This window comes from Lagopus leucura, unplaced genomic scaffold (assembly GCF_019238085.1).
Source record: "Lagopus leucura isolate 7727_CA_CO unplaced genomic scaffold, USGS_WTPT01 Super-Scaffold_100012, whole genome shotgun sequence".
In the NCBI taxonomy this organism is placed as follows: Eukaryota; Metazoa; Chordata; class Aves; order Galliformes; family Phasianidae; genus Lagopus; species Lagopus leucura.
The window spans coordinates 5220291-5246351 of record NW_024962267.1 but is presented as its reverse complement, the minus strand read 5'-3'; the positions used below and the strand labels follow the sequence as shown (position 1 = coordinate 5246351).

General features: G+C 42.5%; 1 protein-coding gene across 2 annotated transcripts in view; it reads left to right on the top strand.

Moving 5' to 3' along the window:
• The window catches only part of CHN1 (chimerin 1), an 81051-nt gene that overhangs the window by 39137 nt on the left and 15853 nt on the right, over window positions 1-26061 (top strand). For both annotated transcript variants that reach the window (XM_042874512.1, XM_042874513.1), the window contains 2 exons: window positions 355-643; window positions 17827-17904. In XM_042874512.1, coding sequence (XP_042730446.1) covers window positions 355-643; window positions 17827-17904 — 367 coding nt within the window. The remainder of the gene's footprint in view (window positions 1-354; window positions 644-17826; window positions 17905-26061) is intronic.

The window sequence follows — 26061 nt, the reverse complement described above, 5'->3', positions numbered from 1 at the left end:
GAGCCAGGCAAATTGACTACAGCGGTGCAGTAGTAAAGTACTAAAAAATGCCATGAAGAACATGAAGTAATTTTCAGTTTTTCCACAGAATAATCAAGAGGCTAAGAGAATACAAGAATAAACAGCTTCTTCTGGGACAGTTATTGTTTTGGCTATCTATCTGCAGTTGTTAATCTCTCCTTCCTATCTGTCCTAAGCAGTAGTTGAGTTTTTTAGTCACGTCTGAACTGGACTTAGCTTAGTCACAGCTTTAAGTGATAAAGTACTTTTTATTGTTTGCAAAGGCTTGATTACTCTTCTTTGTTTTTGCTTACTGTTATTTTAAAAAAATACTTTCCCATTTCATTGAGGCAGATTTGGAAGTCAAACCAGAAACTTCAGACTCTACTACGATGGAAAGCACTTTGTTGGGGAGAAACGTTTTGAGTCCATCCATGACCTGGTGACAGATGGATTGATTACTCTTTATATTGAAACCAAGGCAGCAGAATACATTGCCAAGATGACAATAAATCCAATTTATGAACACATAGGATATACAACTTTAAACAGAGAGCCAGCACACAAAAAACATATGCCAACCCTGAGAGATGCACATGATGGCAAAGACTCTACAGGAGAGGATGAGGTAGCAGAAAAGAGGGTAAGCAATTTTTAACCCACACTCTTCTTTCTGTTAGATCTTTTATTTTATACATTTAACCTTCCCATCCCACTATAAAGTACTAAAATTACCTGTAGATATTTAGTCTACACAATTATTTCTAGTATTGCATTAGTGGTAATATTTTACATTGTTTCCGTGTTTTTTTTAAATGGTGTACTTGTGCATATTGCAAATTTCAGATTCAGAAATTTGTTATTTGTCATTGTAAGGTTCCTTTCTTCCGGTTTTTTTCACTATTACAGATGTTACCATTAAGTCATTCCTTTATTTCAAGTAGGCTAAGAATATTGCATCTTGAGATTGTTTGCAGTGTCTAAAACAATTGCCCATTGGTCAAAAAAATGTATTCCTTACACTCCTTACTGTGTTTCCCAAACAAAATGCACTCCATAATCTCTGCTGCAGTCTGCACACAATGACAGTAAAGTCATCCACATTATAAATAAGTCTGTTCATTAAAATGATAAAAAATTAAAACATTTCACTCGGCTAAGTTCAGTCTGTCAGAAGCTGACAGTGCTATTTTTTGCCTCAGCCAGACTTATGAAGAAAGATTGCTCTCTTCAGAGAGTTGCATTATCAGCTGAGAACTGACTGCATTGTGGATCAAAAAAGAAAAACGAACAAAAAAGAAATCTTAGAACCAGTGAAAACAAATATTAAAGGAGGTGGGAAGGCACCAAGCAGACAAAGCAGCTGCCTGAAACATTATTCACTTGATGGAGACTGTTTAAAAGAAAGCAAAATATAGATTCCATCATGTTAAGCTAATTACTTTGTTTATTGAAAAGCCAGCATGTTAAAGTCTCTTTAAAGTATATTCTTACATATGTTTATGTGTGAATGCATGTATAATAATCTGATTTGCTCCCTCACTTCACTGACTTCACAGTGACATTAGGAGTATCTAATATGCTTTTAATGCTTTGAAGAAACACTAGCCTTAGTTTGGAACATGTGTTTGTTTTTCCAATCAGAAATATGTCTGTGATCGCAGTTTGCCTTGAGGGGAAGAAGGGGTCTCACTAATGATTTCCAACATGCACAAGCATCATAATGAAACTAAGTTGTGTTCGGAGTCCAAAGAGAGGCTCGTAGTTTTGGTCCTTCAAATCCTTCTCCAGCAGTCTGAAGCCCCAGACCTGTGCTGAATATACTGAGAGATGAAGCTACCAACGTGGTTCAAGAGTGAATCTCAGTTTGTCTTACTTCAGGCAGATAGTTTTAATGAAAGAAATCCCAATGGGCATATTGATACTAGTTGGCCATACTTAATATTGGATTTGTTGCCTGTTAAGTACTGGTGGTAGGGGTGTGACAACTCCTGACAGCCACTGACTTGCAGCGTGCTGTTTCAAAAGAATTTCTTTGTATTATCATAGAGGGTTCGTTGTAATGCAAAGCCTGGGTAAAAATCTTCTGTATGAGTTCTGGAAGCCACCACTTTGGCTTGGTTGGGTAAAATTGACTCTTACTGCATGTAGCAGCTTTCAAGTGACAACACGACTGTTCTGCCACAACATTTTTTAGACTGATGAAAAAGGGATTTTGATTACTATTGCTGAAAGATGCTGGGGTTTTTGTACAATTCATGGTGTTATGTCAGACTCATCAGCAAAGTATAAATATTGTTTCAGATATTTTTCATTCGATAGTCCGATCCCTATTAAGCATTTCTCGCATACTGAAATTTTAGGTGAAAAACTTTTTTAGAGGTCAGTTGTGTAATTGCAGCATCCCACACTATTTGGAAGTTACAAGCAACTCAAGTTGCTTTGTCTGAAAAGTGCCTGAATTGCAGTAATGGTTGCCAGCCTAAAGCCCAGCTTTTGAATCTCTTCACTGTATATGCCTAGGAACCTCGTTGACATGGACACAGTGGGGCACACAGTCATGTCAGTGCAGCTAAATGTGGAGATTCCAGTTTAGTTTAAAGTAATTGCCAGTTGGAATCACTACTCATGGCTGCACAGGAAGGGCACAGCATATTCCTTTTACTGTGGAGTGGCAGAGAGGTCATACCTTTGCTGCCTGTGTCCACCTCTTAGCACCCGTGCTGGAAAATGGCAGAGACCGCCAAGTGTTACCTCACCCAGCGTGTTACCTCACCCAGCAAATCTCCAAGGGGAACGAGATGCTCAGCCATGTGACTGGTACCTGGTCCCAGCAGCAACCTCAGCATTTGCAGTGAGCCCTGGGGCACAGCTTGCCAAATCCTTCCTCTGTCCTCTGTAAGTTGTAGGATGTGGGGAGGGAGAGAAACGCAGCAGTGGCCTTGCTCAGTGTCTCATGCAAGGGATGTGTGTGCACTGCAGGAGTGCTGGGGAAAGGAGACCTTCTAGATTATGAGCTTTTTGTTGATGTATGTCCTCTACTAAGTTGCTTGGAAGGTCACTGTACCCTTTTTGTGCGGGCTCCTGCTTCTTACTGATATTTACTTGAAAACTTCAATTTATAATCACATACCCCCAGCCTTATTATGAGCAATCACTTGAATAATTTAGCCATGGTAGAAGGAAGCTTTCTTGCAGGACATTGATGAATAGGTCAGGTATTTTCTATTTATCTTTGGCAAGAGGAATTATTCAATATCAAGAGTGTATCACTGAATCAACATTGATAATTGTAGCAGAGAATGCAAAGAAAATTGTCCAAAATACAATAATTAAAAAAAAAAAAAGTTGTCTTATCATCTGAAAAGCAAAAGCTGTGTACTATAACACTGACTTGGGAATGGTGATGAAGAAAATTTCTGCACAGTGCAATATTTGGCAACTAATGCACCTTTATCAGCTTTTTACTGTTGTCAGGAAGCTTCTCCCTCAATTATCACTGTCTGTTTCTCCTCTGTAAACAGAGAAAAAAGTCTAGGTCTTGAGTACTGAGACTAAATATGCTCCCAGATTTGCAGATTCAGTGGATGTTCAGATCCAACTTGAAGCTTTGTGACTGTTTCCCAGTCCTATGTGAGTGATGTACAAAAGATAAATCCTTCAGAAGAAAAGGAAAGAGACATGTGCACTGGCTGGGGAACAGCTGGTGGGAGTGTAATTTCACTTCCTGACGTAAAATCAAGTGGAGGAAATTGGGCAGCCAGAGAACACACCTCCAACTTGAGAATTAAATATTAAAGAGCACTTTGCCTAGCCATGAATTTGGTATGGGGCTTTGGCAGAGAATACCACTGATGTATGTTAGATCCCTCCTGGCATGCACTAATACTGCTTCATTTGTTCTGCACTCTTTTCAGCTATTAATCTGTATTAGAAGAACTCATTGTATGCTAAGTGACCTGTTATATTCAATGCATTAAAAATGAGTTTTAGGAAACGGGAAGCATTTTGAAGACCATAAAAGTTGAAAAGGCAAAAATTACAGTCAGTAGATGAGAACTGTAGGACACAATACTCCTAAGTACTGAGTCCTGCAACAGACCGCACTATGGAGTGATTTAAGCTGCAGCTCTTAATAGAAAAAGCATGAGAATATTATGCACTCTACTCTGCCTCCCTGGTTATGAGAAGGATTTTTACTGTTTACTTCGTAGAACTTGAAAATAAAATTACTGGGTACTGATTTATGATTTTCATAACCTGTGAAAGAATTAAATAGATAACTGGAGCAGTGGAGATTGAAAATGGGAGAGGGCTTGACGTGTTCCAGTGCCCTGAATGGGTATTTTAGCTGCCATGCTATAAGGGTATTGCTGGTTCCCAAAACAGTCTGCAGATTGTTCAGGACTCAATTGTGCAGCCATCGTGGTTTGTCTGTTTAGAGACAGGCTTGGGATTCATTTGAAAGGGGCTTCCCATGTGGATTCAGTCAGATGGCCGAATGTGGGGATGGAAATAATACCCACTATCACAAGATTTACTGTTCCTCTCGTGCCTTGAATACTGATGGATTTCTGAACATTTTCCTCTCTCAGGGGTAATTATGGCCTTGAAAGAGATGACTTGATTGAGTTAAATACCTTACAAAACTGGTAGCTCTATGAAATTAATAAATACCTAGATACATACATCAAAATCCTTCTTGAAAGCCCTGCAAAACGTGAAATTATTTTTTTCGTTTTGACATGCTTTGAGATATTAATGTAAGGTGTATGATTTATCCAGAATTTAACATCTGTTATAAGAAAACAAAATAATCAGTTATCAGCTCTCCTGTCTTTCTGAATGAAATACTGAAGTTAATGTTAGGATAGCAACTGAATCGTATCTATTCTTGTTTACACTGGTGACAAGTGCTGTTTCTTCAAGAAGCTGCAGTAATAGCAAATCAGATGAAACCCCCTTCTAAACTGTGCTACATTCAGTCCAATTCCCATAGATGGAAAGAATTGAGAGAAGGTTTGTGCAGCAATTATACAACAAAATCACCCTTTTGTTCTATTTTTTATGGTCTGAGAGGTGATACCGTTTATTTTGCTCTGTAGTGATGAAGGCTGATTGTCTGCAACTCTGTTCAAGGAGATTTGGAAATGTAAATGTATGTCATTTTAGTAGGAAACCTGCTTTTAAGCCTGCCTCAAAAGATAATCCAGAGCACAAAGTTAATTGCAATATCTGTGTACATTTTTAATGGATTCATACCAGCTTCCACATCCAAAATGGAGGGTCACCGTTATGGTTGCTCCCAGAGGACCAGTCTCATTTTCCAATCTTGAGCCAGCACTGGTAATTTCACTAAGAGCACTACTGTTTATCTGCTCTTGTTCTCGCTCAAATCTGTTAGTTAAATCTGCTCAAAATCTCTCTCCACAGTGGTTCATTTTATTTTCAGAGAAAGAATATCAGAGAATGTAGCTGAGAATGATACAGTATTCTGTTGCAGAAGCATAATCCCCTTTAGGGAAGTCTGTAATGGAGGAAGGCAACTGTTGTATTGGCACCCGTAACGCCCAGGCTGGGAGCAGTGGGGGCTGGAATGAAGACAAGGCCTTAGTGATCATAGAAGAAGACTTTGGTGCTTTGGGAGTGAGGAAATCTTGATGCTGGAAGCTGTTTGAAATAGTTCCACTTAATCGAATTAATGATTTTATCAGAAAAGATGGATGTGTAAGGTCTGGCACCCTAGACAAGCTGTAGCTAGATCAAAGGTAGTGTCAAAGCAGTAATGCTGTTACACGTACAGCTTATAAACATTTACTGTGAAGTACACTTAAAGACACACGAGGCCGAGCACTGAAGAGTCCCATGGGTTAACTTGAGGAGATTGTCAACTCTTTTCTCACAAATGTTCTTCCCCAGTCCTTGCGCGGGTGTCTGTGACAATCATTCTGGAAGTTTAATGTAATTTATAAATAAAACATAACTCTGTGGAAGGCAAAAACTTCTATTTATTTCTTCTGGGCTTAGCCCATCTTTCAGCAGAGGCTTCAAAGCACAGACAATTTTGTCAATACCAAGAAAGCTCCTAATGGAACGAAGGATGAGTCTGCTTTTTAGGTAGCTGCTGCAGTACATCAGCAACATTATGCTCCACAGAGGTTACTTCAGTCTTTCTCATCTTCCCTTCTGGTCCTTGGCATTTCTGGTGGCAGTGACCTAGTACTACATATCTGCCATTACATACGGCATATGCAGTTCAAAATAAGACTGTAAATGGCAGCTTTATGTTTTATAAGCACATATGTTTTCAACTTAACTGTATGTTTATTAAGACCTGAGAAAGATGAGCTAATCACACGTGCTGTTCAGCATGCAGGCATCACCACGAGAAAGTTCCTTTCTGCAGGGTGCTTTTTCTGCTCACAGTCACTGAGAGTAACGCCCTTATTCATGTTCAGTGTGGCAGTAAAATTGATACACTAAAAAGATTATATAAACTGATCTTGTTTTAAGATTCAGTGCTTCCAAATGAAGCATAAAGTTTGCTAATTGAATCCCCAGGTCACAGAATATCTTGTTCCTCTCTCACTGGTGCTCTGTGCTTGCAGAAGGTATACTAGCAAGCCAGACTCTTCTCAAGGGTCTCAAGCTGGACCAGTGTCTCCACTCCAGTGCTAAACACGGCTCCTTGGCTCAACTGATTTTCCCAGGCAAACTGTCATCTTCTTTCCTTGCTAGTCCTGTTGGCACTCAGCTGTGTCCTCTTAGTTCCTGTGCTTTGCAAATGGCATCCCAGCTGATTCCATTTAACCTTCCAGAACCTCACCTACCTGTGCTTCTAAAGCACGTTAATGTAATGGCCACAGAGTGATGTGGAGAATTACCATGAAGTGAAAGCTACGTGTCTGTGTTGATAGCCTGACTATATACTGCTGGTCTAGTACTGCAAAGTTAAAAGCAATTAAGGCCACACAAACTTCGAAGTGAAGACCAGCTTGGGTCAGGTTGCATTTCAAATGCACAGTATGCCTCCCATCTCAGTGCTGTGCTGTGGATATCAGCCTCCCAGTTTAGCCTTGCTTTGTAGGTGCCTGTCACTTAGTTGCTCGCTGAGAAGAGTTGCCTCATTGCCTTCTGCTTTGTCAAGTAAGTGTAGCTTTTTCGTGATCTGGCACATGAGGTCTATACACAGAGGTGGAGTTTTTGTAAAGTCCAGTGTTTAATTATACCAAGGGGCCAACTGCCATATGAAATTAGGGGTAGTCCCTCAGGCTCAAAACCAGGCCCTCCACAAAAGCACAGGGGGTAATTGCCCTCGGTGTATTCATGTGCCTGCTCAAGCCTTTGTAAAATGAACGCTGAACAAAACCGTTAAGAAGGCTGTAAAGCAGTATGATTGCTGTGCAATTAAGTCTGAAGAATACTGCTTGTGTTGTTGCTGATAAAATGAAGCCATTAGTGATGAATGAGGTGCTTTTCTTTTCCTGTGCTTTCAGTGTTGATAGAAGCATATCTGTGTAGCCCTTGCTAGTAAAATGCAGTCCTTTCCGGGGTTTCTGACATTTGATAGTTTGGATCTGGTTACATTTTTACTGCCTTTCTTACCTGACCATAGCTTCTCTGTTGTTGGCTGGCAGGCGTTTCCTTCCTTTTTCATTGGCATAGGCTAGCGGAGGGAAGGAGGGAAGGAGGAAGCTCCCTCAGCTCACAATAAGTCAGAGAGGTGGATTTGGTCTGGGCCGTCTTCAGGTGGAGAGAGGTTTTATCATGGATCTGAAGAGATGGGCATGGAAATAAAGAGGTCAGACTCAAGATAGAGATTGTGGCTTCAGTCCTAGGAGGAGCCTGTTGCTTCCCATGTCCAGGGGCTGTTTACCTGTGGCTCCCAGAAAGACTGCTGAGATGTATAGCGAGGAAGCCCCACATCCCTATATATGGAAATGAAGGCCTTTTCTTTAAAACTGGTTTTCTTTGTTTTTCTGTTCTCACAACTTCATAGTCCTTCTAGTGGTCCCAGACATGAACTGGCAGATCTCTCTTAGAGCAGGAGTGTGATTACCACTTCTCACTCACACCACAAGCTTCCTGGGCAGTGAGGAACTGCAGTGGGTTGCTTGCTGGCAGCTCTGTCATTTGTTATTCTGTTTCCATAGCTGTGTGTTGGGTCTTTTTTTTTTTTCTTTTTTTTTCTTTTTTAAAACTCCTCCTCCCATCTGGCATCTCCTAATTATTTTCTATTACTAATCACTTCTCCAGGAAACAGGCTGGACTATTGAATAAAGAGACCTATAAAAGGATAATTTTATTATTTACAGGTTTCTTACCTCACTTAGACTTTATAATGTGACATTCTATAGCTGGTGATAATCACCTTGGGCTGTGATTGTGTCTAATCTCATAAACTAGGCAGGGTCAGGTCTGGTCACTCGTTGAATATGAGACTCCCCAAGGCAGCGGGAAGTGGTGTGAGTAGCACCTTTTGCTGTGAACTAATATCCAGGATGTCTTCTGTTTTATCCTCTAAGACTCTGTACCCTGCATAACTCAGCACTGCGAGTCAGATTACCAAGGATTTTCTCTACTTACCTCTATCTCTGTTCAGTTAAGATTAATATTTGTAGCATGGGGTTGATTTTTATGTAGATGGGAGGAGGGGAAAGCATTTTATACTGTTCACTGTTTACATGCTCACAAGTACAAATAGGTATTAGTTGGCTTCTGTACAAAGATGGAAAGGATGAGGACCTGTCATTACCCATTCACTTGGGTAGTCCCATGACAGGCAGGCACATCTGCACCACTAATAATTGCCTATTCATAAGTGGTTACCAAACCCATAAGACTGCTAAAGAGTGAAATGTCTAAGTCCCAACAGAAAGAGAAGTAGTTAGGGTGTCTAAATGAAGTATTTGGAAGCACTGGACTATGAAAGAAAAAAGAGCAATCCTTTATCCTGTGGTTAATATTGCAAAAGTAGATCTGTTCAAGCCTTTGCTTCTTTCCTTCTGATCTTTCACAAGCAGCAGATATATTTTCAGATAAAATTTCTCATGCTTAGTTTTAGCCTCTAGCTGAATATTTTTCTCTTCAGAATTTTAACAAAGTAAGGAAAGCAGTTTTGTTGCTAAGCTCAGAAAACTACTTGCTCTTATTGCTTCAAACCTGTCACACTAGTTAGCAGCAAAGACAGCAACTTTTGACAGTCTTCTAAAGTCTTCCTTATATCATTAACTTTGAGAACGTTCAACTTTTCCATATTTAACGTTTTTTTTGTGCATGGCATCAGCAGTTAGAAATAGTGTTTTTCTGGCATTTGCTGTTAGTACAGTCCTAATGTTAAAGCAACATGAGAACCATCAAGCTGAAAAATCTGACTGTTATTGAGTAGATGTTGCTCTGTCCTTTGTTATCTTAGCACTAGTATTCCTCACCCCCATACAACTTCAAAGATAATCACAGGATGATGTTTCTTACAGTGATGAACATGTTATAATGCCCTTAAGCTATATTCTTTCTAGTGGAGATTATTGCCTTTGTATAGAGCTAAAGCAGTTGAAATAGTTTGTGTAAGGGATATTAGAGCTAGTGTCACAAAGCATAAAGTCATATAGTAAACTTTATTCATACATGTATCTGAATTAGTACATTCTCTTATGGCTTCCAATTTGAGTATTGGATTAATGGTGCTGATTAAGGCAAGTGGTTTTTCCCCCTTCCTAACTGAGAGAACGGAGGATGAATACTGTGAAGAATCAGAAAGCCAAATTTCCAGTTTGGCATGTAGGGGTGAAATACTTGAGGAGCTCTACGCGTTAAGCTCTTGGATACATGACATATTGCCTAAAGATTTCTGGTGATTTTGCATTGCTGGAAAAGCCTTGGAGCATTTACTAAACTTAATGTGACAATGGATTGGGTTTGCATTCAGGCATTTCTGGAAATTGTCTGATGATTGGAGTAACAATGTGTTTGAAACAAACGAACAAAATCTTTGAAAAGTATCAGATGTTTTTATCTTTCACTGAGTCTAAAAGTCTTCAGTGACAGTTTTCCATTCAATCCAGCCTCCAAACAGAGCTGCAGCCTGTGCTCGGAAACAAACAATCACCTTCATCATAGGCTGGTTGTAAGGCAGGCTCACTGCTCAGCAGGCTGACGGGGCTGGGAGCTCACTGGGAGACTCTGTGGGCTTTCCCTTAGGCAGCTCTGGCTGAAAATTCAGACAACATTAGAAATCTTCCAAGCAGTACCACCAGTTGAGTACTAGTTGAGGGTGGGAGTATAAATAAAAAATTGTTACTTAGGATGAAAAATGTGACTAAGTAAGAAGCAAGCGGTGATGCTGGATAAATACGTAATTGCCATTGTCAGTAACTGAATTGAAGAAATAAAACTACACCCCAGACTTAGTTTTTGATGTTTTACATGCCCTGTGCGTCAAGAGAAGAGCTTCTGTTCAAAGATCATATGCCTTTAATATCCCAACTGTCAGGTCTTTGACTTACTGAGTGGGACCTGAGACAGCTGGAAATAGACATCACCTGAAAACTGAGTAGCAAAAAACGACAGACTCACTGAATGAAAAAAATAAGCTAACCTAAAGCAAAGGTCCTTGTCTGTAACAGAAGTTGTACCACCTGTACATGTACTGATTCCTGCTTCTTCCCCAGAAGATAAATAATCCACATTTATGATGGAGATTTGCACTCCCCACTTTGAATCATTCAAAATGATTCGGTTTTCAAATCAAAATGTTAAGTTTGCTTTCAAGATTCTGATTTTGGCCATTTGATACAATGGTTTCTTGAGTGCTCGTCACAAGTAAGAAATTTTAATAGCTATAGCTTCCTCTAGGGAAATGGAATGCTTCCTGCCTTTACAACAAGAATTTTCATGACAGAAGCATTTAAAAATGTTAATTAGGAAACTTAGAGGGAATAAATAGGAAAGATGAACCATATGTGAGAAAGGAGAATGAGAAAATTGGAACAGTTGGAAATTGTTCAACAGAATGTAAAACAATGTTTGTTTGTTGTTTTTTTTTTCTGAGTCTCTAATCAGAGATTAGATATTATGGGTGACAATAAACAGATAATTGGACTTTGGGACTTTGCAGTGTGTAATTCCACCCTGGTTTCCTTCATTGCAAGTTTCAAATCAATCCTTAGAGATGGAAATGGCCAGGAAACAAGGGGCCAACATGAGAAGCTCGTCTGAAAGATGATCAGCCTTTCTCAGTCTGCCTAATTACACTATGTAAAATGAACATAGACCTAGACCCACTGCAGCGGTGCAGCTCTGCCCACAGCACAGATGAACCTAGATAACTGTTAGCTGAGGTCTGCCAGAAGTGCCAATGGACATGTGGGATTAGCACGTTTTGCCATTTTCCTGGAAGGAGGTGGTCCAGCAGATTTTTACCATTGTAAATTGTGTGTGTTTCCTGCCAATGTCGCAACTCTAGTTTCTTTCAGAGTAACAAATATTTTCACCTTGATTCGTGGAGTTGAATTAAGAGTTATTTAAAGAAAGATTAGAAGGCTTTGCAGTTCCTTATTTTTGCTAAATAAGTATGATTATGAGCAAGTTGAAGAAAGAAACTCTGACAGCACGTGTATCATAGCAACATAGCCTGCTCAGGAAGAAGTGGATGAATTCAAAATACAGGATGTGCCAAAGGAACAGGTGTAGTCTGAAATACAGAGAGTTTTCAGAAATTAATGAGCTGCGGTTTTCAATTATAACATATATTGAATCATTCTAAATTGAATTACTATGTAGAACAAAAAAAAAAGTACTATTAGTCTTCTCTTGCAATCTAATGCTTCAAATGTGAAATGAATATTATACATCAGGCAAGAGAATGTTAATGAGACATAAAAAAAGATTTCCATACTGCTTCCTATGCTATAGCAGTATCCAAGACTCCCGTTCCGTGAGGAATAAATTAAAAATACCTAGGAAATGTAATAATAGAAAGAAAGACTTTGTGGATTATCTGAGTACCGTTATTCCCAAGTCTATGAATTTTCAGTTACATAAATTTGCAGGAGTTTATAATAATACCTGCTTTTAACAATGTGATTCTTACATGGCTGTGATGAAGAAGCTTTTAGCCACTGTCAACATTCCCTTGCTAGGAGACAGGCCAGCTCCCATATCAGTGGGTATGATTAAGGTTCTTATGTGCCTTCTCTCTCTTAGGAAAACCTTCTATCAATGTGGATCAGATAAAAAATAAATTATCATGAGTTACCTGTAGTTTCAAAATATTAGCCTAATGGTCTGTTTTGCCTTGTGATACTTACGTGTAGCATGTTAGTTACAAACAGTATTTGCTGTTAGAGTAATCCTCACGCAACTGCAGTTTTGCATTACATTTTTACTATTATTGCTCCTATACAGTACGTTGTCTTGGGGTGTTTTTAAGTTACTTTGAATTTATTTTTGGAATAAGATTTGCCTTGAAGTGTCACAAGTCAAGGGATTTTTTGCTGGAGCAATGCCTCGCTGCAGCAAGCACCAGTCAGTCATGCCTTGGTCAGGAATGCACAGCTCCATCAGGACCAGCAGGGCCTACAGGCAGCCTCCTTGCTCCACCAGCTGTTCATCCTGTGGGTCCCAGCAGCAATACTGGGTCATACTGGGTGTCACTCTGCAGCCCTGATGCTAGCAGTGCCTGTCAGTGTCATGGTGGGCTGAAACCCAATGAGCAGTCCTCATCACCTTGCCGTGTTTCAATGTTTACAGCGTCCTCCAGAACCACAAAAGAAACCCCTGAACTTGTGTCTGGAGGAACTTTGAGTGTTTTTTTGCATTTATACCATCGTTGGAGCTGTGGTCACATACCAAGATAGCCCCTTCCACTGGCAGAGAAACTGTCTGCCACTGAGGAGTGCCTTGCTCCTGTATCACTATCCAGAGAAAACAAGTTCTGCTTTTTAAACTATCATACTTTAAAGCAAGCCAGAGATTCATGCAGACTCAACCTTGGTAAGGTTTTAATTAAAAAACATTTCAGTTTTTTTTTTTATAAAAACAGATGTAGCATCAGTTAAAACATTTTATTTTAAACTTTTATTAAATTCTAGATATAAAAATGTTTAATGTTACCTGCTGTGGCATAGTATATAGCGTTGTCATCAAAACTGATTTGTAAAACCATAAAAATTTCAAAAGTAGCCATTTCTTTAGCTTCAAAAATAGTATACTGGGGAAAAGATCCTATTTAATTAGGAGCCAGTCCACTTGGAATTTTGTTATGAAAATCAGAAGTTTTCTCAGCGATAGGATTTCACTGTTCCCCTGCGTCTTCAACCCAAACTCAGCAGTGGGTACTGCTGCCTGGCACGCAAGTTGCTTGTTGCACGGGGATCTCTGTCGCTTTGGTTGTTGTGTGAGCCCAGTGCTGCCTGCAGGCCTTGTGCCGTGGCTGGTGGCCAAAGGACGCGCTGGTCCTTCCCATCGTCTTTCTGAAATACCAGCACTGGGCTGAACCCTTAAGTAGCATTCCTACCCTCTGCTCACACAGTTTACTTGGGGATGGAGGCTCTGCCTGGCATTACTTGTCCACAAGTTTGGTTGAAGGTTTGGTTTTCAAATATGCTATTCCTTGAGGTGTGTACAATAGGCTGCGATTCTCAAAAAAATGCTTGCAGAATAACTGCTGGTCAATATTGTTATTAAATTGCATTCCTTAGAGGGAAGAGATTGTATTACATATATAGTCTGAAACAATAAAGGCATGTTTAGTCATTGCAACATGAAAATACCATATGAGAATGAAAAACCTGCTGTGTGCTGCACACGCATTCCCAAGACTGAAGAAAACACGATACTGTGCTTGAGAGAGGAGCCAGGTGGTCGTGAAAATAAACACTTTTGTGCTGGAAATGTGTGTGGAGTTCAGGATGTCTGAGTAAGCCCAGCCTTTTTTAGGGTTTCTGAGATTAACCTGGTGTTTCCATCTTCTGTGTTTTTGTTTTTTTTTTTCCCCTGCAGTGATTTCAGTTTATTCCTCAACAAATGAGAAAGGCATTGATTTGCCTTTATAGAAAGATTATTTGATGTTGACTGAATTGTATGACTGGATTAAACTTGCATAATGTGACTTTCAGAGAGTGACTAATTGGAATTTACTGCGAGCCATGGATGACTTTAAAATCAATTCTGTAGATTCTTCATAATAAGACTTACTAATTGTGAGATTAGCACCAGAAAATATGCATTTATTATCCAAATAACATGGAGAACAAATAGTGCTCAAGAAAATAGCTGCTTCCACCACACTGTGAAGAAATGCTTCAGGGAGCAGTAAGGAAAGCAGTGTCTCAGTAAGACTCCCAAATTGAAGCCCTGTTGTGGCTGAGATTTTTTGGACAAATGTGAACGCTTGAAATAGCAGGCTATGGTCTTTGGTTTTCTTTTTTTTTTTTTCCCTTTAGACCATGTGTACGATGTGCAACCTCTGAACACGTCTTGTTTAATGGTTGCTGTGTTTCTGGGCTTGAGTTATGTTTTTTTTTTTAAGTGCTTGTTTCGATCACTAAAATGATGAGGGCTGAGAGGCTGCTCTGCTGAGATTGGCCTGCCTATTATTTCCAGTCATTCTGTTTTCAGTTCACCTCAACCCTGTGAAGTCACATATTCACTTAAAAAGTTCTCCAGTCTCCTTTCTCCTGCAGTGTGCCCAATGTATTGATCAATGCATCAACATTTGCACTGCCACAAACTGATAAAATATAACATAGCATTGGGACTTGACTTTGAGAAGTGGAAAGGGGAAGACTTTGCTCTTCATGTTTCTGCCTCTGGACAGTGGGAAGTGTTGTGGGAGGCCAGTGGGGGTGCATGTAGGAGCCACGATGGAGCAGGTCTTGAATCAAGAACCGATCAAGGGTGTAGGTGGAGCAGTATGGGCTGACCAGAGCAGAAGAGACTGTCAGGAGAGAAATCACATCCTGCATGACCTGAGCTGAGCCATGCCTGTGCTCTCAGTGGTGGTGGCTCACCTGTAGGAGCTGCTCCCTGCACTCTATTACCTCATGTACAGGATCTGGACCTGCCCACGGACCCACAGGGTGAACAGTTAGGTGTGTACAACAGAAATTTGGTATTCCAGTTCAGTTTTCAAAGCAGAGGATGAGGGCTGTGCTAAGAGCGCTGTCTTGCAATAGCAAACCTCCAAAGTTAGTGAATGGCAGAAGAATGATGTTGTGTGATGATATCATCTGAAAGCAGTTTTTCTGGAGATGAATTTTAACTGCAACGCTGGTTTCTGTTAGGGATATATATGTAAGAAATTGATAATGTTGCTTTTCATAATTTTTTTTAGTGGCTAACTTTATGGTTTTCTCTTTATTCCCATCTAGTTTTTTGGTATGCACAGATACAGTGCAAGCAGTGCACGTAAGGGGCTGTTTGCTGTATGTGTGTGCAGCATTCCTATAACTGTAAACAGCAGAAAATGCTTTGCACTGATCACTAGGAAACAGATTTATGTAAAACCAATCAGCGGTCTTAGTTAGATTACTGTAACACAAAGCAGTGTTAGAATTAAAATTCATAATCTTATAACTACTTTTCAGATTATTATGTGTTTTCATAATTAGAGCCGTGAGATACGACCTTTCCCTGTTGGGTAATTGTGCTTACCCTTTTATTGGCAATCTTAAGATTTAATTTTCCAGGATCCAGAGATCGGTTTCTACTAACGTGACTCTAAAGTGCAATTGAAAATAAATCAGTTCTAAAGCTTTAGACAGAAGAAAGCTGATAATTAAGGAATAAGTATGTCAAACAAACAAACAAAAAACCTCTACAAATATGCCCTCTACCAATGACTGAAAGGAAAATTCAGAATGCTTTATCTTGCTTCTTCAGTGAAATGATGCAGGTATTAGTACAGGTCAATTCTGATAGTAAATGTGCTCTGGAACAAAACAAATTCAATTTTTAAGGGGTTTATTTCCTGGTACGAACTGTTTCTTTCCCTTTTCAAAATAAAACCAGAGGAATTTTGGGTTTGGAGCAGATGGTTCCTCTGGGCCAGATTTAGACCCACCTTGTTCCACATGGACTTTCACCCAATGTGGTCTTTGGGAATGAAATCTTGGAGCTGGGAGAAGGGACTGAAAGAGCTCGAAGGCCTGCTTCCTCCTCGTGTGGCCCTGCTGTTTCACATTTGTGTGAAGATGAGCTGGTCAGTTTGTGGCATCCCTGAGCACTCTCTTCATTTTTCTTCATCTCCCACTGCTATGTGACACATATCAGAAGGGTGTGGAGAGGAATGTGAGAGAAGCACATCTATCCACCTGCAGCAGACATGAGTGGTTTAAAGCAAGCCATGCAGATTGAGGTAGCCACTGGATGATCAACTCTTGGTAGGGAGATCATGCAGTCCCCTGCATGTATTGAGGCACTCCTAAGGTCCTGTGTGTGAGCAGTTTTGTTCTATGTTTGGCCAGGGTCTGGATTATTAGCAGGTTGCTTGCAGTACAAATTAGTGATTGGTGAAGCAGATAAGGACCAGGCTCAGCAACCTGATCGAGCTGCAGATGTCCCCGTTCATTGCAGGGAAGTTGGACTACATGAGTTGGAAGGAATCCTGAAAGATCAAGCAATTCTATGGTATGTTGAACTTCAGTCCCTGCATCTTGCCCCTCTGCAGGTAATTAAAGCCCAGGGGCAGGATGGTGCTGGCCATGTGGGGGAATGCCAAAGGCTCATGGCCAGCAGTACCTGCAGAACTGAGCTGTGCAGTGACACCATGATCCAGCTGCAACACACCATTTCCATCCAGAAGTCTGCGACAAACTGCGCTTGTCTTTGGTTGTTACTGAGTCATGAGAGATAAAAATACCTCTGCTGCAGGAGGGAGAGCGGCTGCAGTGCTGCAGCCTGCGCCAAGCAGTCAGGGCTGCCTTCCCCAGGCAGTTTGTCACAGGAAAAGGTCCTTGTGGTGCCAACCATGTGTAAGGGACACGGTGGTCACCCCGTGGCATGGACCAGCAGTGCGGTTCTGCTGCCCGGATGAGAACTGTTCAGGAATGCACAGCCGTGTGTGCCAGTGGTGGGACTCCGTTGGTGTGCTGGGAGCGCTACAGAAGGGCAGCTGGGCTCCTAGGGCTGTGCTGGGAGGGGGCACGGGCTCAGCTTCAGGAGGCAGCCGCGCTGCCCGCTGGAAGCAGAGGTCGTTACCTGACGTGAGTTTGTCGAGCATCCGTTTACGTCAAGCGCACTGACTGAAGTGACTTTAGAAGAACAAGGCCGAGCACCGCCGGCCGGGTCTGCAGCTCCCGTGCCCGCAGCGCCCACGCAGCGGTGCCGGCTCACCCCCATCCCGCCGCCCGGCTCCCGCCGGTACCGCCGCGCCCCGCCGCCCCCATTGGCTGCGGGGCGGGGGCGCGGGGCGGTGCCGGCCGCACGACTCTGCCCTACGCGGGGCGGCGGGAGCGCTCCGCAGCCGCGGCCACCGGCTGAGGAAGAACTGCGGGTCGGTGCCGCCATGCCGGCGCGGAGCCCCCCGCAGCGCCGCTTTCCGCCGAGCTAGCCGTGCCCGCAGCGGGCCGCCGCTGCCATGCCCCTCCCGGCGCCGTCAGAGCGAGCCTGACAGGCGGCGGCGCGGCCGGCTCTCCCCCCGTCAGTTCCAAAATGCCGTCCAAAGAGTCGTGGCCGGGGCACAGAGCTAATAGATCGGCGGTGCGCAACTCCAAGCGAGAGGGCCGCCAGCCCGATCTGCTGATAGCAGCCCTGGGGATGAAGCTGGGCGCGCAGAAGTCGTCGGTGACGATCTGGCAACCTCTGAAACTCTTTGCTTATTCGCAGCTGACATCGCTTGTCAGAAGAGCAACGCTGAAAGAAAACGAGCACGTTCCCAAATACGAGAAGATTCATAACTTCAAGGTAAGGAATTCCACTGCTTATTTCTTTTAACGGTACCGTGAGGGGTTGCGTTTCACTTGGAATTGCTGTGGTGTTGCAGCGCAGTCGTACATCTGCGGGCTCTGACTCGGAAACTTGCCTGCTCCCGTTACAGCTCATTGCTAGTCACAGCAGCTGGGCATCTTCAGAGCACTGAGGGTTCCATTGCTGGTTGCTTGTGTGTGTGTGTGTGTGTGTTTGATGCCATTTGTCACATCCAGGTTATCTGTTCCATTTATGCTTGTTTGGTACCGGGAGATGCCAGCAGTGATGAAATCTGCCAACTTTTCTTTCCATTCAAGTCACTGTAGTTCAGTTTTACTTACCATGATGTGATGCTGAAAAGTCATTTAGATCTGATTAGAGGATTAAAGAGATCTCAGTTTGTCGCTGATAAATAGCTTTGGAGGTAAGAAGCATGTTCTGCTGCATCTGGACAGAGCAGATGGTCTGTGTTTCCCTTCATGTTAATGAACTGAGTGTGACGAGAGGAGCGTGGCTTACATGGGGCTGCTGGAGCTGCTGACATGGGCAACTACTCTGTGTAACCAAATCTGCCTGGCCTTTTATGTTGCTTCTCGCTATTGTGCTGATTATAAAAAGTAAGCAACAAATGCCTTATGTTCTTTATTAAGACGTGTCAATGCAGCACATGCATGTTTTGTGTCTGCCTGTAATAAATGTCCTGTAAAGATTCAGTACCTTAACCTTGGGCAGTCAAATAATGTGCAGTCCTTGTTTGTAAGGCTGAGTGAATTGATGTCATCCCAAATTCCTGCAGCAGTCAGTATGAACTTACAGGCAGGACATGAACCCCATGTTGTTGTTTTGATTAATTTTTACCCTATATAACTTTTGCTTTTATCAACTTTAGGAGAAGGGAAAACCATTAATGGCACATAGGTGTCTGATGATTTAATTATGAATTTTTTAATTATCTCAGATTCTTGATTTTCATTCCCATCACACGTGTGCATGTGTGAATGTGCACATATGTGCATGTATGCATACTTACCTCCAGGCTGTTGGATTTTATCTACTTCCTTCTACTTTTCAGTTCAGATGATGACAAAAATTGGAAGCTGTGGACGATCAGGATGTTTTGTTGGAATTCTTCACTGAAGCACAAACTTGAAAACAAAATGCTATATAAAAACAGCATTTAATACGAGCTCTTGGCATGGACCAACCCTGCTGCCTGTCTGTCAGCTAAATGCAGAGCCTTTTTTTTTTTTTTTTTTTTTTCTCCATCAAGACCCTGAGTTGTCCTAGAGATCTGAAGCATCTTGCAACTTTCATTTGTTCCTTAGAGTCTAAAGGTGGTTGCTGCAGATGCCAGCAGGCAGTGGTTTCCCATGTACCACAGCCTATGTAGGGTAGTATGTATTTAGTTTTGCAGACATCTCTGTTCCTTAGCTGCTCTTCTTTAACAGTCTGAATCACAGCTGTTTTGAAAATAACCTGATAATTTGATTTTCATTCATTTGAGTTTAGCTGTTGTGGGTTTTTTTGTTTGGTTGTTTTTTTTTTTTTACCCTGAAGCTGTTTCTGAATGGTTGTGTAGCTGTGAGTTTTCCAGGTCTTGTTCTGAAATAGGCTGTATGTCTGATCCAAGGTCATAGGTACAGCACAAGCTTCCTGTGCAGGTTGCTTTCTTCATAATAGTCATGTTGTAGTTCCTTTACATGTACAGCAGGCTGAAGTATTTACCTTTAACAGCAGCTGGTTTCTGAGGTCAGTGAGATACAGTCAGCTTGCACAGATAACTTTGCTATAGAAGAGCAGAACAAAGTGCTCTCACCTGGAGGGGTGTGCTGCTAAGTGTGGCTCCTCTCCTTTCTGTAAGGAATAACTGCAAGCCCTTCAGGATAATTACGTGATAGATTTCAAATGAATGGCTTGTGTGCTTCTTTGCTTTATTGTTCTTCACATCTGTCCAAATTTTCTAAAGACATCACCATTTATAATGCCTCAGTAAGTACCCTAGGTTGCCTGTCGAGCAGAAAATGTGCCACCCATGTAGGAAGGAGGGAAATGTCAGCCCAAAAAATCCTTTCTGGGCTTCTCCTTGGTGGTAGATATTTGAAACAAGAAACAAAATGAAGGCGTAGGTCTCGGCTGACCAGAAGCAACTGAGCCCTGCAGCAAGGAGGATGCTGCTCTGCACTCTCGCAGCCCACGTTCTCTTGGTAGTGCAGGCACGAGGCAGTACAAGACCTGACCCTTTGCCCAGCTGCTGCTTGGACTAGTCATGTTGATCAGTCATAGAAATGACAAACTCTTAGAGATCCTCTTACACTGGAGGTACTATGGCATCTCAGTGGAGGGAGGAGGAATGGAGATTGGTTATTGCACAGCAGTTAGTACTGGTTTCATAGAGCAGAGGAGATAGCAGCCAGCACCCAGGAGCAGGTCTAGGGTTAGGGTACTGTGCTCCCTTGGCCACCCGTGGGTATTCCTTCAGTCACCTCTGGCTGTGATGACACTTGCAGGAGTTTTGTAGCTGCTGACAGCCCCAGGCTCAGATGCTTCATGTTCTGCAGAAGCCAGAAGGCATCTGTACCCATCAGAGCTGGGCCGAGCACTGCATTTCCATGCATCACATTCCCTAGCATGTTGTCTTAGTTCTTTTTTGCTTTTCATTAATATATGTATGTCTCCAGAAGGCTGTTTTTCACTACCTTTCTGTGCAGTATTGATACTGCCACACTATTACTTAGTCACTATCTCACTAATGCCCGAGACAGCACAGTCAAATTAATTACAATAAATAACACTTGTAAGGCTGCCTGGTATAGATCAGTGAACATTCAGAACACAACTCCCTTTCAAACCAGTGCTTCTTCCAGAGAGCAGAGGTTTTTCCATTGTTGCTTAAGCCGCGCTGTTAGGTTAGTCTTGCTAGTTACAGTTCACCTCTCCATGCTGAAGCGGCCTCCTGCGGTGACCCCTTTGGAAGGGAGGCAGAGCAGCCCATACATGTGTGAGAAGTGGGCTTGGTGACACCGGTGTCTGCTGGAGGGACCTTGCCAATATGGAGGGACTCACACATCACTTTAATAGACAGACTGCTGGTACTAACAAGAGTCATTTGTTTGAAACAAATACAGCAACCTGGCCCAGTTTTCACTCGTGTAATTGCATCTTTGCTAGGTGTTTGCTGGTGTAAAAAGCCATAACAAATCATTTCCATGCCAAATCACATTGTTCTAATGAGCTGCTCCTGAGAGCCATGCCTAAACGCTGGGGGCCAGCAAGTGGAAAGTGCAGAAGAAATGCTGCAAGAAGACCTGAAACTGTAACAAACCTTTACTGCAGTGAGCAGAGCCATTTTTGTGTGACTTCTGACATGAACTCATTTCTATTTCTGATCTTCCAAAAAGTGGGGCAGGTGCCTATTTGGGGTGCGTTGGTCGGTCTCCACTGAAAGGAGAGCGCTGCTTTTGATGAAGTCCAGCCCTGGCAATGAGAAGATTTTCAAAACATCTTTAAATGAGTCACTGCACTCAAATGAATATTCAGAAGGAGAGCTGGGCGCCGCTAGCACAGTCCCCAGGGAGAGCCTCTGCGCATTGTCAGAGATAAGAAAGCCTCGGGAAATGGGAGGTTTCTTCTGGGCTCCTGGTACTCGGGGAAAACATTTTCAAAGGCAGTGGCAATATCTGGAGAGCAAAACTGGAGAAAATCCTCCACGAAACTTTGGAGAGGATCGTGTCAGTTCTGTGTAGCTGCTTCTGAAACTCATGCTGCGTTATACAGCAATTCAAGCCAGAAAAGCTTTTAGGCATGGATGGATTTAGTTTTTTGCTCTTATTTTTATTTAATGTTTCTTTTTAACTTTTTTTTTTTTTTTTTAAGGCTTGGCTTTTCTAAAGCAGATTCCCAGTAGTGCATTATTACTTAACCCTCTGTGCTTTCTAAATGCTAATCCCTGCATTCAAGATCTGGCTCTGTTTTGGGTTTTGTTTCATTTTTTTTCTTTTTCTAAATCTGTATTTCAGCTGTAATTCCATCCCACCTTGCTGGTAGCTTTCTGAGTCGTTAGCTGTGGCTCTTGTGGGTCTCCCGTACATACGGCCATAGGAACAAAGCAGCCCATGAGTGGCAAGGCTCAGAAACACTCTGCAGGGACTGGGCAGTGCCTCCAGGGGCAGGGAGCACTGCTTCTGCTCCCATCAGTGCTTTTGCCTCTAAATTAAATGTAGCATCTGTGCAAAATCACTTCTTTAGGGATCTGTTGAGGTTTTGTATTACATTTATGTCATTATGTGGAGCGTATATGGCATGTATATATACATACTATTTTAAGTATGAAGATTTTATTCAGTTTTCACCTGTGGTTTCTGAATGTTGTATATAGACACAGGTGTTGAGTTACTTAGGCCTGGAATGAAATGGATAGTGTTCTAATCTCTAAGATATCGATTTGAAAAAAAAACAAATCTGCTCTTCCATTCTGAAAGGAAGGTGATCAGTTTCATTGCATTTACAAGGCAAAAAGCGCACACCCGCTACTCTCTCTGCCGTTTGTTGCCTTGTCTCTCTTAGAGCAGAACCTAACCCCATTTTCCAGTTGTTCTCATTTCTGCTGACATGATCTGCACAGACCAGGAAGCCAACACAACATGACAGCGCTTCAGGCTCCGGGTGAGCGAGGACTGGGAGGAAGGGCTGCCTGCTCAGCGTTCATGTCTGTGCCCGCTGCCCATTGCCATGCTATTTATACTTGATGCTCTGAATCACAGCCCCCTTCTCTGGAGCTGCTGGAAGAAGTTGTTGGCCCGATCCCAGGCGTGTAGCACCACAGCTGGGTTAGGCAGTCTTTGGTGGTTTGTTGCAATACTCTCATTACACTCATTTCTGCAATACCTTCATGTGATATTGAATTATCTTACAGCTGCGCTGTGCCATGCTGTTGTCCTGGCAGTCTTCTTGTTTCTGAGATTACTCAGCAGCAGCGTTTGCCTCGCAGTAGGAAAGTCGTGTTCTGTAATATTTGGCATGCTTGAGACCCTTGTTTTAGAGGGCCTGCCTATTGTTAATATATGCATACACTGAGTTAAAGCATTGGCCAAACCAAAGTTGAAGCAGTTTGTTTTCTCACTGATCTCTCTTCTATGCCCTTAACGTCCAGGCATCCTCTGTCTGTACTTGGGGTGCATACAGAGGGTGTGCCTACTGGGTGCCAGCGTGGGTACACCCAGTGTCTGATGAAATCAGCTGTGACTGAGGAGACAGACATTAATAATACAGGCTGAGTTATCATTTTAATTGAGACTTACAGTGTCTCCTGTATCAATTAAAAGCTTGGTGGAGTCCCAACAGGCAGAATTCAGCTGATGGAAATGCAAATCAGCGAGGACCACTGAGCTGACGGGCTTCATCAGCAGCGTCCCATGATCTTTAGGCATTTGGCTGAAAGACACTGCTATAGCCAGCAGAACGGCACCCTGGGAGCACCATGCAGTGCAGGTACCTGATGTGTGCCATCACTCAGCCCCCAGACAGCTCGGTCTCTTCCCCAAGCACCAGCAGGGCTGTCCAACACAGAGAGCTATGGAAAAATGTGAAGCTGCAATACTTTTTCCATCCTTTCTCTAGTCAGTGTATTTCATTCCAGTGCAGATGATGTTGCCTGGATTTTCCAAATCCCATTCTTCTTGCCAGCATCTCAGCATGGAGGGCTATGGGAGATGCTACGCTGCTCAATGTGGAGCATGGGTCCTGGTGGAGCTGCTGTCCAGGGAGACCATGGCAGCCTGTAACAGAGACAGCTTTGTTGTGTGCTGTCAGAGAGACTGTTTTCCGAGCTCAGAGTTTTATTTTATGTATACGTAATTTGTCAGATCCAGCCTTGCTTTCTGCCTTGCTAAAGCTGTGCACATCCATCATGTTCTTGCACGTCACATTTCCAAAGCACTTTGCTGATATTCTCTCACTATCTTGACAAGTTATATAATGCAAGTCCCCCAGTTTTGAATGCTAATTATCTGCTGGCTCATTCCTGGCTTTCAGATAACAGCCAAAGAACTGCCCAGTAAAAGCAAAAAGCATAAGAAGTAAGTGGGTTTGTGCGATACATGGGTAGCTGCAGCAGTGACTTTCATAGAGCCCGAGAATTATCAGAGATCTGCTTGAGGAGCTCCTAGCTTGTGGTATAGGCTGTTGTCAGTCATCAGATCATTTTTTGATTTGCTTAAGTTTTCCTCTTTTTATAAGCAATATTTTCATTAAATTAATTTAATTTTAATTAAATTTAAAAAAAAAAAAAACAACAAAACAAATGGTGGTCTGTAACGTACATAGTGGCTAATCACCAGAGGTAAGATATTTTTCCCAAATGTCTTTCAGACCCAAAAAAGCACTCTCTTCCTATATAAGATCATAGTCCTTTTTATTATACCTTGCTGCTGCTGTGGTAGAGTTCAAAATAGAAATGCAATGTGAAATTCCACTGTTATCCTTAGACTTGCAGAGCAGCCTAATAATTGGATTTTATCTCAGTTTAGAAGTAAGTATTTTCCTTTAAAATGATCTAGAATTAGATTTTTCTTTTAAACTCACACTTGAAATCTTGTGGAAAGAGGAAGAGAAGAGGATTTTTGGGACAGGAGTGAGAATGAAAGATTTGGGAGATACAAAGCCCAATTTGTAAGTTTTGTACCCTCACATTTTATAAGATGCCTGCATATGGCACATGCTCTTTTTATAAAGGGAAAGACACACCCTGTAGTTTAATCAGGATCTCTGGAATTCTGCCTGGTGCGTTGTCAGAAGACTTTTTGGAAAGGCATGCTTTAGTTTTGAAATAAGCAAGTCACTTGACAAGTTTTTAGAATGGGGAATTGAATGTAAAAATCAGAATGCTGTATTAAAGGGTCACGTGCAATAGGCTTAATATTGTTTGCAGGTGCTGGCCCTCTCGCTAGCAGTGGGTTGCAAATGTTCCCCTCTAGCGTGCTGCTTGGCCCTGCTCTGCAATGTGAAGCAGTCAGAGGGCCATTCTGGCCCCAGAAGACCACTTCTTGATGTCTTCTGGCATGGTTTACTGCCTCTGATTTCATTTCCTGCGGTCTGTGCATTCAGCCTGTGCAGGGCTGGACCTCCAGTTCCACTCTGTGGCAGTGGGATGTGAACATTCTGGCACCACTGAGCTCTGTGCAAAGGCAGTAATGCTTCCAGACCCCAAAAGAGGCGTCAGGGCTTGTCCTGCAGGGTCACATACCAGGGGTGGAAGGGCGTCGTGGGCCAGAGGGCCCCTAATTAATGTTGCCTGGGAACCTCCTCTGGCATGTCTGAGAAAGGTCAAAGCAAGAGAAAGCATGACAGAAAATAGAAAAACCCACCTGTAGCTTTTAATTTGTTTTAATTTTGCATTCAGAATAATGAATAAGGAAGTAATTTGAATGGTACAGGGTAAAGCTAAGCAGGCTTGCGACAAATGTTCACCTGAGAAGGTAATTTCCTAAGGAGATGTTACAGCAAGGCATTGCAGTGTTTGGATGGAGTCTGGCTGCATGAGACAAGAGCAGTGATTCCAAAACAGTGATCCTGAAGGGCAAAGACTGATCTCCATCCAAACTCACAAAGGGAAGGATGCTACGCTGTGCTGATAGGAAAGAGGGAAGCAGGGGAGCCTGCCTTGCCCTTTTGTTTTAAGTTGCTTCTGGGTCACAGCAGCCGCCATCACGGGGACAGGCAGCCTGAGCCCCGTCCTTGCTGGTGACTGCAAGGCAGATGTTGTTTCCTGCAGAAGTTGTGTTAGTCCCTCAGGCATTAAAGCACAGCATTTTGCTTGAGGAGATCAGATTCTGAGAAGGGAAGGCTGCCAAAGACCTGTAGAAAAGCAGGGGGCTGAGGAAGAAAACCAAGAAGATGTGGGTAGTGCAGGTGTCTCACGGAGAAGAAGGTGTGAAAAATCTCTTTGTGTGGAGAGGGAACAAGAAAATAGAGATTGCAGCTGCTGACAGTCTTGTCATCATTTGCTTCATGGGAGTCAGCTGGAACTTTGAGAAGGGAACAGTTGCACTTTCAGAGTTGGTGGTGGTGGCACTGGCTTGCTGGAGCTGGGGGCACCCAGCACTGCTTCCAGAGATGCTCATGGCAAGCAGGGCTGGGAGCCATTGTGTACTTTGGAGA